The sequence below is a fragment of the Danio rerio genome, chromosome 23 (genome assembly GCF_052040795.2).
Source record: "Danio rerio strain M-AB ecotype USA chromosome 23, GRCz13ab, whole genome shotgun sequence".
Classification (NCBI taxonomy): Eukaryota; Metazoa; Chordata; class Actinopteri; order Cypriniformes; family Danionidae; genus Danio; species Danio rerio.
Genome location: NC_141043.1, coordinates 4,494,690 through 4,509,320, shown reverse-complemented (window position 1 = coordinate 4,509,320; position 14,631 = coordinate 4,494,690). Strand labels below are relative to the sequence as shown.

Below are 14,631 nucleotides of genomic sequence, written 5' to 3'. Positions count from 1 at the left end.
TAATTTGCCACAAAACTGCGTTTAAACTGCTTATTAAAGTGATCCCTTTAAATAGACACAAAATTCAATTAACAAAACGTTCGACAACCAAGCTAATAAAAAAAGGAGAACTACACATTTTAAGGAGTACAATCATTTAGAAATATAATTTACACATTTTTGGAGTTTAATCCCACTAAAAACAATCAGAAATGATCAAAACCAAAACTCTTTTAATTGTCTAAGTAAACTTACATCAGACAGATAAATCTTGTGCCCCGACTTATCGAACACTTCAATGAAGATCTCATATTTCCTCCCCGTCTCAAGGACCCAGCGATCCTCTGGATGAATCTTGAATGCTGGTGCATGAGAAGATTAAAAAAAGCAAATCAATAACAGAACAATTCATCAGTTTTATAAGAATGCAATGTGCCAAAAGGGTAACCAAAGCAAAAGCAAACAAACCCAGGTATCCAGGCTCCACGACATAGATGGTGCTGTTGGGCAGACGAGAAGCTCCCTGCATCCCGAGACCTGGACAGTCAGAATGAAGGAAAACCTCTGGATGTAGTTAGCAGATTCTTCATCGAATACCTCACACACTGCTCGGTTCAACCATGGACAGTTATCAAGAATCTGGGAAAGCGTGTCAATAGATTAGCCTGAAGGCCATGTGAAGGATACTCTTGTGGTCCAGCAAGATGTTGGTGTGTCCGTGTTGAAGGGCAAACACTGTCGAGCTGCTCTGGTCCAGGTTTGCGACAGGGGTGTTTAAGTTTCCATTAGGGGCGACTGCACTGTTCTGAAGCTGAAGCTCATACTGATCACAAGGCATGGAAAGCTCTGAAATAAAAGAGGACACACTCAGGACACAGACAGTAAGAGAGACCTACACACATGCATGTCTCTAATCTTGCTTTCTAGTATTTTTTTTTATGATTATTTATTTATTGCAGAACAAAGCCAGCATACATAGCTAGCAACAACTATATACAAGCCAGGTTTTGCATTAAATGAAAATACATTGAAAAAATAAAAAAATAACAATAATAGTAAAATAAAGACGATAAAATAATAAATGAATAACAATACACAGAAAAAAAAATTGCTTTATAGTTGTAAATGCGAATATTTGAGTCTTGGTTCTGACATGTTTGTTGTTTAAGCGGGTCAATAAAAAAGTGAAATGTCCATACCTTTGTAAATGAAGTTGGATATTCAAATCCATTTATTGTCTTTTCTCAAAATTAAAAGTAAACATCAAAACAAACATAAACCCGTTCTCACAGCACGGCGGTCAAAAAGTTTGCTGCGTCCCAAATGGCACACTATACACTATGCACTCATGCACTATGTACTTATGCACTTACACACTCAACAGGATAGTATATGTATGTAGTGTCGTCCCAAATGGCACACTAATGTTTTTTACTAAGCGGAAATTCAAACCGTTTCTCTGATGACATTTGACGGTTGCCAAATCAGTGAAATAAACGACCGAATTATCAAATAATACCTGCCGTAAGTATTGCCGCATTCACCATCGGGAGGCGCTATAATCACTCTCGTAGGAGAATTTTGCTTTCACCATCCAAAATAAATAAAGTTATCCAAGTTATGTGCGTCCGATAGCTCCGCCCCTTCCGCTACGTAAGCAAACCTGCGGTCGTTGAGTGTGTGAATTGTCCATCATTACACACTTCATTTTAGCGGCTGAATGAGTGCATCATCCGGGTAATTAAAGTGCACTTATTATTTTTAGAGTTTTCAGTGTGAACGCACTACTTACACTATTTATACTACAAAATGGCGTAGAATAGTGCATAAGAATGCGATTTGGGACGCAGCTTTTGTTTGACCTTCTTCTTCTATACATCGCTCACTCGTCGCGAGGAGAACATAAATACCTTATACACCCTCTAGTGGTGCAAAAGAAAATTGCAACCCATAAATGGCTCCAATACTAGTTTTTAAAGAGAAACCGAAAACTCAATCTCTCATGCTTTTCTGCACCGGTGAGACTTGTTTTTCTTCAGAGCACAAATGAAGGTTTGGGTCCAATCCCAACTCTATTTTATAAAGATTATTCCCCTTGGCCCTCAAAACTGTGTCAGCTATAATTATATTTTCATTCTTTACCATTTTATGCATTGTTACTATCACTTACAAAGAGATAATCACCATGTATTTTGTCTTCTCGTACTGTTCAAGCAAAGGGTGCAAAAAAAAAAAAAAGACTCCAGAGTTTTAATTTTATCCAAAAGCAAAAAGATTTATTTACTAGATTAAATTAATTAATTAATTAATATATTAAATAAAAATTCAAGCATTTTTAAAAAATTTTCAGCACCTGAACCAATCATGAGAGGATTCTGCTTGCTCTTAAAGTCTTCATTAAACTGTTTTTTTATTTCCAAAGTTGTGATGACATAGCAGTAAAAAAAAACCCTGAAGAACCCCCCAAACCCTGGTGAATTTGTCTATGTGTCTCCACTGACTTAGTGAAGTTTATTCATAAACTAATTTCGAGAGGATCACATGCTTATGATTTATCATGGCCGGTCTTGCATTTGCTAATAACTATCTTCCAATCACATAAGCCCTAAGCTACTATAAATAACCAGTTTTCAGCTCACTTTATCTTAGTTTGAAAGAAACCCTCCTCCTCCCCTTTTCTCCTCCTTTACTCTGATTGGGCGACACGGCGGCCCAGTGGTTAGCACTGCGACCCCCACAGCAAAAACACTGCCGGCCCTGGTTCCACAGGACCGGTGGGTGTTTCTGTGAGGAGTTTGTATGTTCTCCCCGTGTCCGTGTGGGTTTTCCCCGGGTTCTCCGGTTTCCTCCCACCATTCAAAGACATTCAACACGTATAGCAATCAAGCAATTGTCTAACCCCTCGTGTTCCCTTAGCTACCGCAGCAGGGGAGTTCTGAGATCCACCGAGCTCAGGCTCCCCTCTCGCTCTGCCAAAACGGGAGGAAGCCCCGGGCTCGAGGAGTCCTTGAGCTCGGGGCTCTCTCCCGGGACAGCATGCCAAACAAGCTTTTATAAATCATAAGCAAAGTGTGAACTCTTGAAACTCATTTTAATCTCCAGCACGTTTACGGGAGCTCCATGAAGCTTGGAGTGGTTTTGATGTAGAAGATCAAGAGAAAATGGATTCTCCACTGTTAAACCTTTCCCAGAAGTCCTACACTGTTGGATAATGTTTTTACTACCATTCTGGGCCATGAAAGATAAAGTTGTGTAGACAGTCGATGGACGGATAGATGGATGGAAAACCAAATGACAAATGTATTCAGAATTTAAGTTCTCGTTCCTGAATGATGCTTATGTTTGAACACTAATAATCAGGACAAAGGTCTGTAGAGCAGCTTTAATTGAAGTTATAGTAGACCCATTTAACAATTTTACAACACCACCAGTCCAAAACTTTAGATTAAGTTTTAAAAGAAGCCAATTCTGCTCATCAATACTGCATTTGTTTGAACAAAAACACAGTAAAAACTATTAAATTGTGAAATATTAGCGTAGTAATGTCATTTATTCCTGTGACTCACAGCTGAGTTTTCATGTTCATTACTTCAGTCTTCAGCATTACATGAGACTTCAGAAACCGCTATAATATGATTAGGGATGCAACGATTAACTGGTTTCACTATTAACTGCGATTTAATTCATCACAATTAATCAATAGTGAAGGCTTCTCAACACAGCGTTTCTGCACGGATCAAAACTGCAGCAACAAAAGGGGAGCCAACTGTGCGCTAGTTTATAATTAACACACTGTAATAACAAGTAAAAAATTAATCAATTAATCAATTAATCAAGGAATGAATGAAGAACAAATCATGAAACAAATTAAGGAATGAAGGAAAAAACTAATCAAAGAATGAATGCATAATTCAATCAAGGATTGAATGAATGGTTCAATCAACAAATTGATGAATTAATTAATCATGGAATGAATCAATCAATCAAGAAATGAACGAAAGAAGGAATCAGGAAATGAATGAATGAATCATTCGGTCAATCTAAGAATGAATCGATAAATGAATAAATGAATCAATCCATCAAGGAGTGAATCAGTTGATCAATCAATCAATAATAATAAATCAATAAATCAATCAATTAATAAATCATGGAACCAATACATGTACGAATCAATACAGAAATGATTCAATCAATGGAGTAGTGAAAGAATCAAAAAATGATTCAATTACTCAATCATACCTGTTATCTTTCCTTGACGGATTTTCTGCACTTTATATTTGATAGATGTGCCTGCGAGCAGATAAACGTCATACGCAGGACTCAAGAGGATGTTTTCCAGGATCAGCAATCTGACCTCAGCAGCACCAACATCCTGAAAAACATATTCAACCAAAAGTACACCACAATCATGAAAACCCAACACGAGGACTGAAATTTCACAACGTATTTCTACACACAAAAAACACACGGCCATTTAGCGTTAAAAGCCATCAGAAATGTGACACAGACCTTATAGATTGACTCCTGTATTTTGGCTTTGAGTTTGGCATGGCCGGTTTTGATTCCTGAAACCAGGACGATGTCTCCCTGATGTCCCACGCGCTCCATCTCAGAGATGTATCCGGGAGGAGTGTATGCCGACTCTGCAAAGCGCAGGATCCTGCAGACAGACAGTCCAACATTACATATGCAGTCAGGCTTGTAGAACAGCACACAGTCAAGATAACGGTACAAAAGTCACTTCATATACAGAAAGCGTATTAAAACCATATTACTTGCATAAAAATGAGTGTTGCATTCAGCATAACAAATAATGTACATAAATAAACTAAAATAAATAACTATGCTTATTCTGGGGGCAGCACGGTGGCGCAGTGGGTAGCACAATCGCCTCACAGCAAGAAGGTCGCTGGTTCGAGCCCCAGCTGGGTCAGCTGGCATTTCTGTGTGGAGTTTGCATGTTCTCGCCATGTTCGCGTGGGCTTCCTCCAGTTGCTCTGATTTCCCCCACAAGTCCAGACACATGGGGTTTGGGTGAACTTGGTAAAGCTAAATTATTCATAGTGTATGTGTGCATGAGTGTGTATGGATGTTTCCCAGAGATGGGTTGCAGCTGGAAGGGCATCTGCTGCGTAAAAACATATGCTGGATAAGTTGGCGGTTCATTCTGCTGTGGTGACCCCTGATTAATAAAGGGACTAAGCCGTAAAGAAAATGAATGAATGAATGCTTAATCAGGTCTGAGCTTATTACCTGTACTTGCTAAATAGTTACTTTTACATTTCTGTTGTTTTTTTCTAGTTTTAATACGAGATGAAATGATTCTTGTTTTAAATATTACAATTGAATAAGACTTGCAATCAATCCTGCCAAAGATTTTTGGTACATAAACTACTGTTCAGTGTTGGGGTTATGCAATATAAGTAGTGCTGTCAATCGATAAAAAAAAAATGTACTAATTAATCACACCTTTTTTTTTAAATTAGGCAGGATTAATTGCATTTAAAAGACTGAAACTTGTCATTTTGGCTATTCAAATGTAAAATTAATGTAAACGCAAGACAAAAACTATTTAAATTGAAAATATAATTGTTTATTAGAATTTTTGTTTAACTTGAAACACAGATTTCTTCAAGTAAACAACATAACCACAATAAACCATCAAGATCCTGGCTTGACAGCCATATTTATTACAGAAATAAAAACACAAGCATGTTAATGGCAATTGAATTTTAAAACAATCAATACCAATAAAGAAAAAAATGATTTCCAAGTTGGATTCTAAGTGAACTGCAAAAATATGCCAAAATACAGGCGTTGCAGACATGGAAAATTATAATATCAATAGTAATAAGTTATTGAATAGAAACAATTGTTCTCATTGTGAAGTTGTATTGCTGTGAGACGAGAACATTAATTATAAAGTAGAAACAATTTTGATCAGCCCTCCTTTACATTCATCCAGTTGCTAAGACAGTCAAGTCCAGACATCCCAAGTCTCCCAGAAATTGCGGGAGTATCCCGCAAATGCACAGAGACTCTCGGAATGAATGATAATCTCCCGGAAATCCTGGGAAGTGTCACGCCTGGACCTTAAATACGTTGCACACCCCTCTCCACCGCATCCCTCCAAGCTCTTCAGGTACGTCGCGCGCAACTCACCTCTACCGCTCTTCAGGTACGTCTCGCGCGCACACACCCCTACTCAGAAACGTCGCTCACTCAAACACACACACACAACGCGCAGGAGCGCCTCCCTTCAGATTCAACACGCATAATCGCTCTGGATAGCCTGGTGATGCGACATTAATTGTTTTATACTGAAATTTGCCTTCAAAAAGGACTTCCTTGGTCTAATCCATATTTCTTTGCATGTTGAACACATCGACCACAACAGAAAGAAGACCTGCAACTGCGTTAATTTTTTTTACATATTAAATATTTCAAATTAATCGCACTAATATATATATATATATATATATATATATATATATATATATATATATATATATATATATATATATATATATAATTATTGTATATAAAATAAAAACGGATGCTCTCTAGTAACTAACTTTACTATAAATCTTTACAATTAATCATTATCTTAACATTTTGTTATTGTGCAGATCCGTTATATTTTGTATTACTTCTGAATCAAAGTAGGAAATTTCACCTTTCCAGATAACTTAGATTAATTCTGACAAACCCTGTGGTTATAAATCCATCTTAAATCTAATGCTTGTAATTCTTGCAGATGATTTTCCATTGACTTTTTTAAAAGTATTTTAAAAGTATTTTTACAATCCTAACTATCACACCAAATGCTATATAGTGGCACACTCGAAAATAGAAAATAAAGCAGCTGTTCAGTATGTGTACTTATTTATTTCGTTATGCTGAAAAAGCATGCTAATCCAGATTTCATTGTCAGTCAGCATTGTTGATGCGAGGAAACATGCTCGTACCGTAGGGTGTTGTAGGAGTCAGGGAAACCTGCCATTTCGGCATCCTTCACGATGGTCCACTCAAACAGCAGACTGGCCAGAGTACTGAAGGTGTTTCCTGAGGAAGAATGAAGAACAAGATTACACAGACTGAATCTCTGCACACGTATCCGGATGGGCTAAATCATAGTTACTGTAAACTAATATTAAGTGTTATTGTTCAATGATAAAATAGTGTTTTCATCATTTCCACGTACTGCTCATTTTTTGCCAAACTATGTAAGAGTTTGTTTTAAAAAATGCCATTCATACGATGTTTCTTCTTCTTGTTATGATCAAGATACAGTAATGTGCAACCAATTTAATTTATTAAATAAATAAGAATCTTTCCAAAAGCATCATTACATCAGCGTATAGCATATACCAATTAAATTATTTAAATAAATGCTGTTTAAATCAAGCACATTTCCTATTGCAGTCCTTAATTAAACCAATGTGGACAATTTGGGGCACGAAGGTCTCAGATAGGACCCAATTTTGTTTAAGTCATATCACTGTAAAACAGAGGTCTCAAACTCAAATTGGTGATGCGCCATTGCAGTGACTGACAATACATAGGAGGGCCATTTTAACATTCAAGCACAAGAAAAACAGTGAAAACCTGAAGTGACTGATGCATCGCAGGACAACAGACATGACGTTTATATTTCAAGCATTACCTGTCACCAGTGATAATGCAAATCAGCACGTTTATCACATCTCACAGCTGCTGGAATATATATGTGGTTGTTCTGTGTTTATTCTTACAAAGAGTATATGCAGTCAAAACTCCAGCTTTTTCTATCTTGCTGTACATATTGAAGGGCTGGTTTAAATTACTATGAAAATCCTCCCAAAAAATAGGCCTAAAAATAATCATTATTATTCTGTCCCAACAAATTGTTGTTTAACCAAATGTTTAGTCAGAAAGCAGTTTGGGGAACTTTAGTGACTTTACTCCAAATTGTTCTTCTCAATATCTTTCTTTTTTGTAAATATACAACAAAGAGGGGAAATGTGTATATTCATATTCACTTTAACATTTTCAAATGCAACGCAGTAAGCTTTTATGTACCTGTTTTATGTACATTCCATTTTTATATAATTATTATACATGTAGGACAGCAGCGTAATTACAATAAGTGAGATCCGAGACGTGACTCGCCACAGATAATCTGTTGCCGGGGGGGGGGGGTTAAAGTCCCTGGCGTCTGGCTGAGATCAAGACCTTTTATTACATATGGCAAGCTAAAGCGATAGTAGTTTAGCTACTAGTTTAGTAGTTTAGCTAGTTTAGATAGAAGTAGTGAAAAACACTACTAATTTTCTCTTAAATGAGCACAAACAGTTATTAAAGTAGTCGAATGCTTCATTATAGATCTGTGCATTCTTACATTAACTCATCTGTTATCAAACAAAACACAATGGGAGATTCATTTGCTGCTCTTCACTAAATAACTATAGTAACTTTAATCAATATGCAAATACAATTAAAAGTGAAGTAGATTTTATAGCTTTATTGAATTTCTACCATTGATTTTAATAGTCTAAACCTTTTATTTTATTGTCAATATTTTCTAATGTTTGCTATGTATTCTATCATTTGAAGCTATTTGTTGTCCCATATCTTTACATCCCAACGTTGACAGATTGCTAATCAATAAATAGCTATAGTGCTATATAAAGCTATAGTGCTATAAATAGCTATAGTGCTATCTGTTAGTTTTAACGTCAGCTAATGTTATGGAAGGGCATAGATGTAATGGAAAATAGTAATAGTAATGTAACTACCCCCATCATTCCTTCCTCAAGCAATTGTGTAAATATTAGATCAATTCAGCGATAACGTTAATTGCATTGGCATATTTATCTGACCTTTTCCCAGCTTGTAGTAGTCGATCAAAAAGCTATTTAGTTTCTTATGACTATACACTAGCAGTGGAGTTTACTGCGATGTGACGGGGCTTGATCATAATCCAGGGGCTTGATCAAAGGTTGATCATATTCTCTTCTGAAAAAAGAAGAGGATCTTTTTCGACAACAAAAAATATCACAGTTACAGCCAGCATCCCACAAAAATCACTTCGAGCCTCATTTTGTGCATATCAAATCGCAAAATCCAAAAACACCACACATTTTTGACTGCTTTGAATGGAGACATTTTTTTTTACTAATTTTCCATAATAAAATATTATGGTGGGTCTTGAGATTTAATTACTTGCCTAGGTGGGTCCTGGAATGAAAAAGTTAGGGAATCCCTGCAGTAGATTAATAAATACCGAAAAAGTCCACAGAGGGGGGGTGATCATCAGAATGGCGAAGTCCCAGAGTAAAATGAGAAAATATGATACAGCAGTGTTTTGGAATGTGGAAAAACTGTCTTTACGCTGTTTTCATCTGATTTGTTAAATTTTATTTATACTTTTTTATTCCTGTTTATGTAAAGCACTTTGAATTGCTACTGTGTATGAAATGTGCTATATAAATAAACTTGCCTTGCCACGATGAAGTGTTTGTACAACAAAATACAAGTTGATAATAAAACTGATAATAATCAAATGACCCTGAGAGCTGAGCTACACCTTTGACCTCTCAGCCCCTTCCTGCAAGTCTGAGCAGGTCAGCAGGTTTGACTCACCCTCTGAATCGAGCGCATGGATCTTCAGCTCCAGTGGAGAGTCCTCCAGATGAAGCTCTCGTGTGGTCGACTCGATCTGGATCTCACTGATGACGTCCACTATAGCATCACATCGCAGTACCTGTCCCGTCACTGAAAGCACACCACCAGCAGACTCTCACACCACTGAAGCACTAAACTACATCAGATCTTACATGGGACAATTGCAGTGTGTGTTAGCAAACAGAAGCTGCTAAAATCATTGTATTACTACAGAAACACACAAAAAAGAAAAACAAACTCTTAAAACCGGCTAACACTTATGTTTAGCTCCAACCCTGCTTCATCACACTTAAGCTGCAATCACAAGAGTTTGTGTGTGCGAAATTCTGTCGCACGGTGTTGCAAAAAGATGCAGGATTAAACAAGATTGTTAGACATTAAAAAAGCGAGCGATTTGCTCCATGTTTTACATTTCTGTCCAGAGAGGTCATGTTTTGATCCTCGATTGGTCTCACGCAGTCAAGTGATGCGATTTCGCAGGTCAGAGTTCACCAAGCTTGAACTTTGCACCGCAGCAACCTGCGAAACTTGACGCATGACCTTGCGTTTCCGGTCTGACGCATTCGCGTGCGTATGAATGGAAGTCTATGGGGAGACAAGTCCAGTGTGACCGCAACTTTACTGGTAGGTTTCAAACAAGCCTGAAGGACTCAATTAGTTTGATCAGGTGTGTTTAATTAGGTTTGGAACTAAACTGTGCAGGGCTGTGGCCCTCCAGGAATTGAGATTGACATCCCTGCCTTAACGCTTTGACTGCCCGCTCTACCAAATGGTTAACGATGTTTTGACTGTTTTATATAATGACTGTTAAAGTCATTTAAAGAATGACTGTTTTAAGTAATGGTTTACACACAGCATTGTTGGTTTACAAAAAATAAAAAATAAGAAAATCACTGTATGGCCAAACTACAAAAACACACAAAAAAGAAAAACAAACTCTTAAAACCGGCTAACACTTACGTTTAGCCCCAACCCTGCTTCAACACACATAAGCCGCAGTCACACTAGAGTTTGTGTGTGCGAAGTTCTGTCGTACGGCGCTGCGAAAAGGGGCAGGATTAAACTAGATCAGTGGTTCTCAAACTGTGGTACGCGTACCACTAGTGGTACGCGGGCTTCCTCCTAGTGGTACGCGGAGGAATCGCTGAATAATGAAAGAAACAATTAACACTTTTAATCCTCAAATGTGTAATATAACATCGATCTGATCAGCATTGGCTGTTTTGTGAAGTGTAGGATCACAGCGCTGTGTTTAGAGTGTTTATTTTAGTGCATTGTGTCATAAGCTGCTATAAATCAGTTTCCGAAGTTTAAGAATTGATTCTGAAGCGTGATTTGACTGACATGAAAAGTAGCCAATCACAGTCGACCTTGTCTAGTTGCGTGAAACGTAAGGGCGGGACAAATGCTTTCTGTGTTGCAGAGACAGAAAAAACTACTTAAAAACAAATGTTTTGTTGGATTAATGCTTCTCGGATGTTTTCACTATAGAGATGTCTAGCAGAGTAATTAAACCGCGGACATATTTCCTGCCTTTTTGATGATCTACAAACACGTTTCGCTCTCCGACAGCCAGTCTCTCGCCTCTGACCTGTCACTCCTCTAAATACATTCTGAATGGCGGCGCGGGAATGGAGGTATTGCGCAATTACTCATTTCTGCAAATGTGGCGAGTGCTTTATTTTAACACGAGAGCGCATTCATGTACGCAAATCACTAAAACAGATATGCGAGCTCTTAAATATGCTTTTTTCAAATGAACTGCAAGTCCTCTCATGATCGCCTGTGTGCTCAGATAGAATACAATCGCGATCTCTCCACTATTAAAGTAGACATTATTTATCTTTGCTCCTTGACTAAATTTAGTCAAAAGTATTTAAAGTTATGAAGTATTTAGAAATAGATTGATGCATGATCGATAACAATGCTAATGGTCTTCTTATTTGGCTGTGTTGTTAAGTGAAACTTTAGCAAAGGTGGAGGTTTTTTGTTTCTTTACGACAAAATAATTATGCTGGAAATGTTTCTGGATGAGGTATTTGTGTGATTTATACATTTAGCTGTATTCTGATCTGTCTTAAAGCATTACAGATCAAAGCAATCCATTGTTACCTATTGTTTATTTATCAAAATTTACAATAAGACTCTTAAAGCACTGCTTTGATAAATGTATTGTTGTCACATTTCAAATACCTCAAGTAAAATAAAGTCATTTGTTTTATTTTTTACTGACAGTGTACTTGTATTTTTTTTTACGTTTCTATTTTATATTAAGATCAAGTGTAAAATAAAATCTACATGTGATGTACAGCTATTGAAGAAACAAATTTGCCATATTCTAAAGAAAAATTGTGTAAAATATGTAAATAAAAGGCTAAATAAAAATCTTTTTACCATATACTTTAACCTTTCAAAGCTTAAAAATATATTTTTTTAAAAAATGGGCAAAAAGTGTCTCTATGGCCTTAAAGATTATTTGGTAGTTTTACCAGTGCTATTGAAAAAGATTAATTGTCATGAAAGGAAAAATCGACCATACTTCCTTTGTTAGTGCAAATTATACATGTAGCTTTGAGATTTAAGCAATCAAACCATTAAATCAGGTTTACACTTAAAAAAAGTGATTTCATAATGAAAATCTGATTTTTTTATTCAAAAGTAACCAACTAGTACTTTTTAAAAGAGTACTTTGTACTTTTACCTAATATTAGCATTATTTACTAAAATTTGTGTTATTTTAGCAGTGTAATAGTATTTTTACTTGAGTACAAAAAAGATTTCACAAGCATTTAGTGCAGGTTTATTATATTATTAATATATGATTAATAAATATTATTTTTAATGTTTTTTATTTGTATCTATTCCTATATAATGTTTTATGGGTTGCTGAGAATACATTTCAGGTCTTCAATACATAGCATGTCAGTCTTGAAAAAAAATAAGTGCTGGAATTGATTTTCATTAGGCTGTGCCTGTATGAACCCTGTCATATGTACATTTAACATTTATTTCAAGATTTGTCTGAAAGTGTATGAATATGACATATAGCCTATATTTATAAGGTCCAAGCAGCATTTCCAGCTTTTGATGAATAGGCTACAATGAATACTTTAGATTTAAGTACAGCAGTTTTCTTTTTACTTTTTAAGAACAGCGCCATTTTTTAATGAACTTTTAAAAGCACATTTTACTAAAACTTTTTTTTTTATCTACAAGCACAGTTAATGTTCAGACTATTTAAAATGTTTAAAGTGACTGACAATAATACATATTCTTAATAGTAGGAAGTAATCTGCATCGTTTTTAAACTGTGCACACCTGTAGCTGCTTAATTAGGCCTACAACGCTATTTTTTAATACTGGTTAAAAAAATAGCGTCGTAAGGTGGTACTTGGAGAGACGATTTTTTTCTAAGGTGGTACTTGGTGAAAAAAGTTTGAGAACCACTGAACTAGATGATTAGGCATTAAAAAAGCAAGCGATTGATCCATTTGCCATTAAAGCGAGCGATTTGCTCCATGTTTTACATTTCCGTCCATAATCAAACAAACATAATCCTGTTGCACTACTACCCTTGATTTTGGTTTTATTGTAAAAAAAATATATAATAAAGCATGTTAAATGAGAATTTGAAATATTTTTTCCAGCATTCCTTAAAAAATAAAGGTGATTTAGTAGTCAAAAATGTTTTATTTTGAATATTTTTTAAATAAATTGTTCTTACACTTCATATTTTCAGATTTTTCACAGTATATGTATTAATTCCGGTACTGTGTGTTACCTAGCGACATAAGTAGTTAAGAAATGCAATCCAACAATTTTTTTCTTTATGAGGTAACTAAAACGTTAAGGAATCAAGTTTGAGAACTATGGCCTAGAAACTCGGTCCTGGAAGGCCGGTGTCCTGCAAAGTTAAAGTTGCAGTAGATGATCTGCCAAAATGCTAACCGCTTGGCATATTATCTTTGGACGGCGGGGAGGGACTGTGATTCAAAGCCATGCCTCCCGAAATCAAGAGCGGGCGCACTGCGTCACAACAGCAGACAGACAATTTGGAATCAGGAATTACATGTATAACTAAGATATACCTACATACCATTTTAGAGCGAATATTCAGAGTAGCATGGTTAACAGTATAGGAAGGCTGTCATTGTTTAAAAATGAACCGATGTGAATATAAAAGCAACTTCAGCTCAATAAAGCAGGCTAGGCGGAATAGCGCTATTTTCTGATGTTTGTTGTTAAACTAAATACAAATCTACATTATCGATTGTGTCAAAGGACCTTATAAAACTGAAAAAAAAAAATCACTTCAATCTTTCACCGGGAGATTTCAGTGGCTGAACAACACGTCTGTGCATATAAGTCATTCATAACAGAACACACTCTTAACATAAGCTTAGCCTGACTAAAACAGTTTTAAAACAGAACATTACCTGTCTAACAGTAACACTTCAACCATGGTGTCGTCCTTCCTCCAGCGTGCAAAAGTTACTCTAATACTTATTCAGGATTTTTAAAAGTTTCAATTCAGCATTTCAATTCCGAGATTATCTCGTGAACGCGCGGTGCTTATGCAGACGAACACACGCGCGAATGGCACATCTGCGTAAACAGATGCGCAGAAGTCCGAATCTACATTTGCTGACAGACAGTTTGAGCTGCTTATCAGAATTATGGGAGATGTCGGCTCGACAATATTTAATTGTATGAACATTTTTCAGTTTTATGCTTTACCCAGAACATAAAAATACATATAAATACACTTAGATCATTTAATTTAATAATTACTATTGAACTGTGAAGAGACTTCCAACCAGCACAACAAAAAATGCTTCTGAAGACAATCACCTACTGCACCTTTAGTTCAAACCCCAATCAAACACACCTGGGCTAGCTAATCAAGCTCTTACTTGGCTTTCTAGAAATATCTGTGCAGGTGTGTTGAGGAAAGTTGGAGCTAAAATCTGCAGGGCAGTTTGGGCA

General features: G+C 36.3%; 2 protein-coding genes across 4 annotated transcripts in view; both read right to left on the bottom strand.

Annotated features, from left to right (window-relative positions):
* raf1a (Raf-1 proto-oncogene, serine/threonine kinase a) overlaps positions 1–14,631 on the bottom strand; it is a 778,989-nt gene that overhangs the window by 311,703 nt on the left and 452,655 nt on the right. The gene's annotated exons all lie outside the window — the stretch shown is intronic.
* nup210 (nucleoporin 210) overlaps positions 1–14,631 on the bottom strand; it is an 80,781-nt gene that overhangs the window by 62,949 nt on the left and 3,201 nt on the right. The window contains exons 3-9 of the mRNA XM_087306431.1: positions 9,604–9,735; positions 6,948–7,044; positions 4,489–4,639; positions 4,219–4,351; positions 667–825; positions 448–516; positions 235–341 (exon numbers count right to left, since the gene is read on the bottom strand). Coding sequence (XP_087162557.1) covers positions 235–341; positions 448–516; positions 667–825; positions 4,219–4,351; positions 4,489–4,639; positions 6,948–7,044; positions 9,604–9,735 — 848 coding nt within the window. The remainder of the gene's footprint in view (positions 1–234; positions 342–447; positions 517–666; positions 826–4,218; positions 4,352–4,488; positions 4,640–6,947; positions 7,045–9,603; positions 9,736–14,631) is intronic.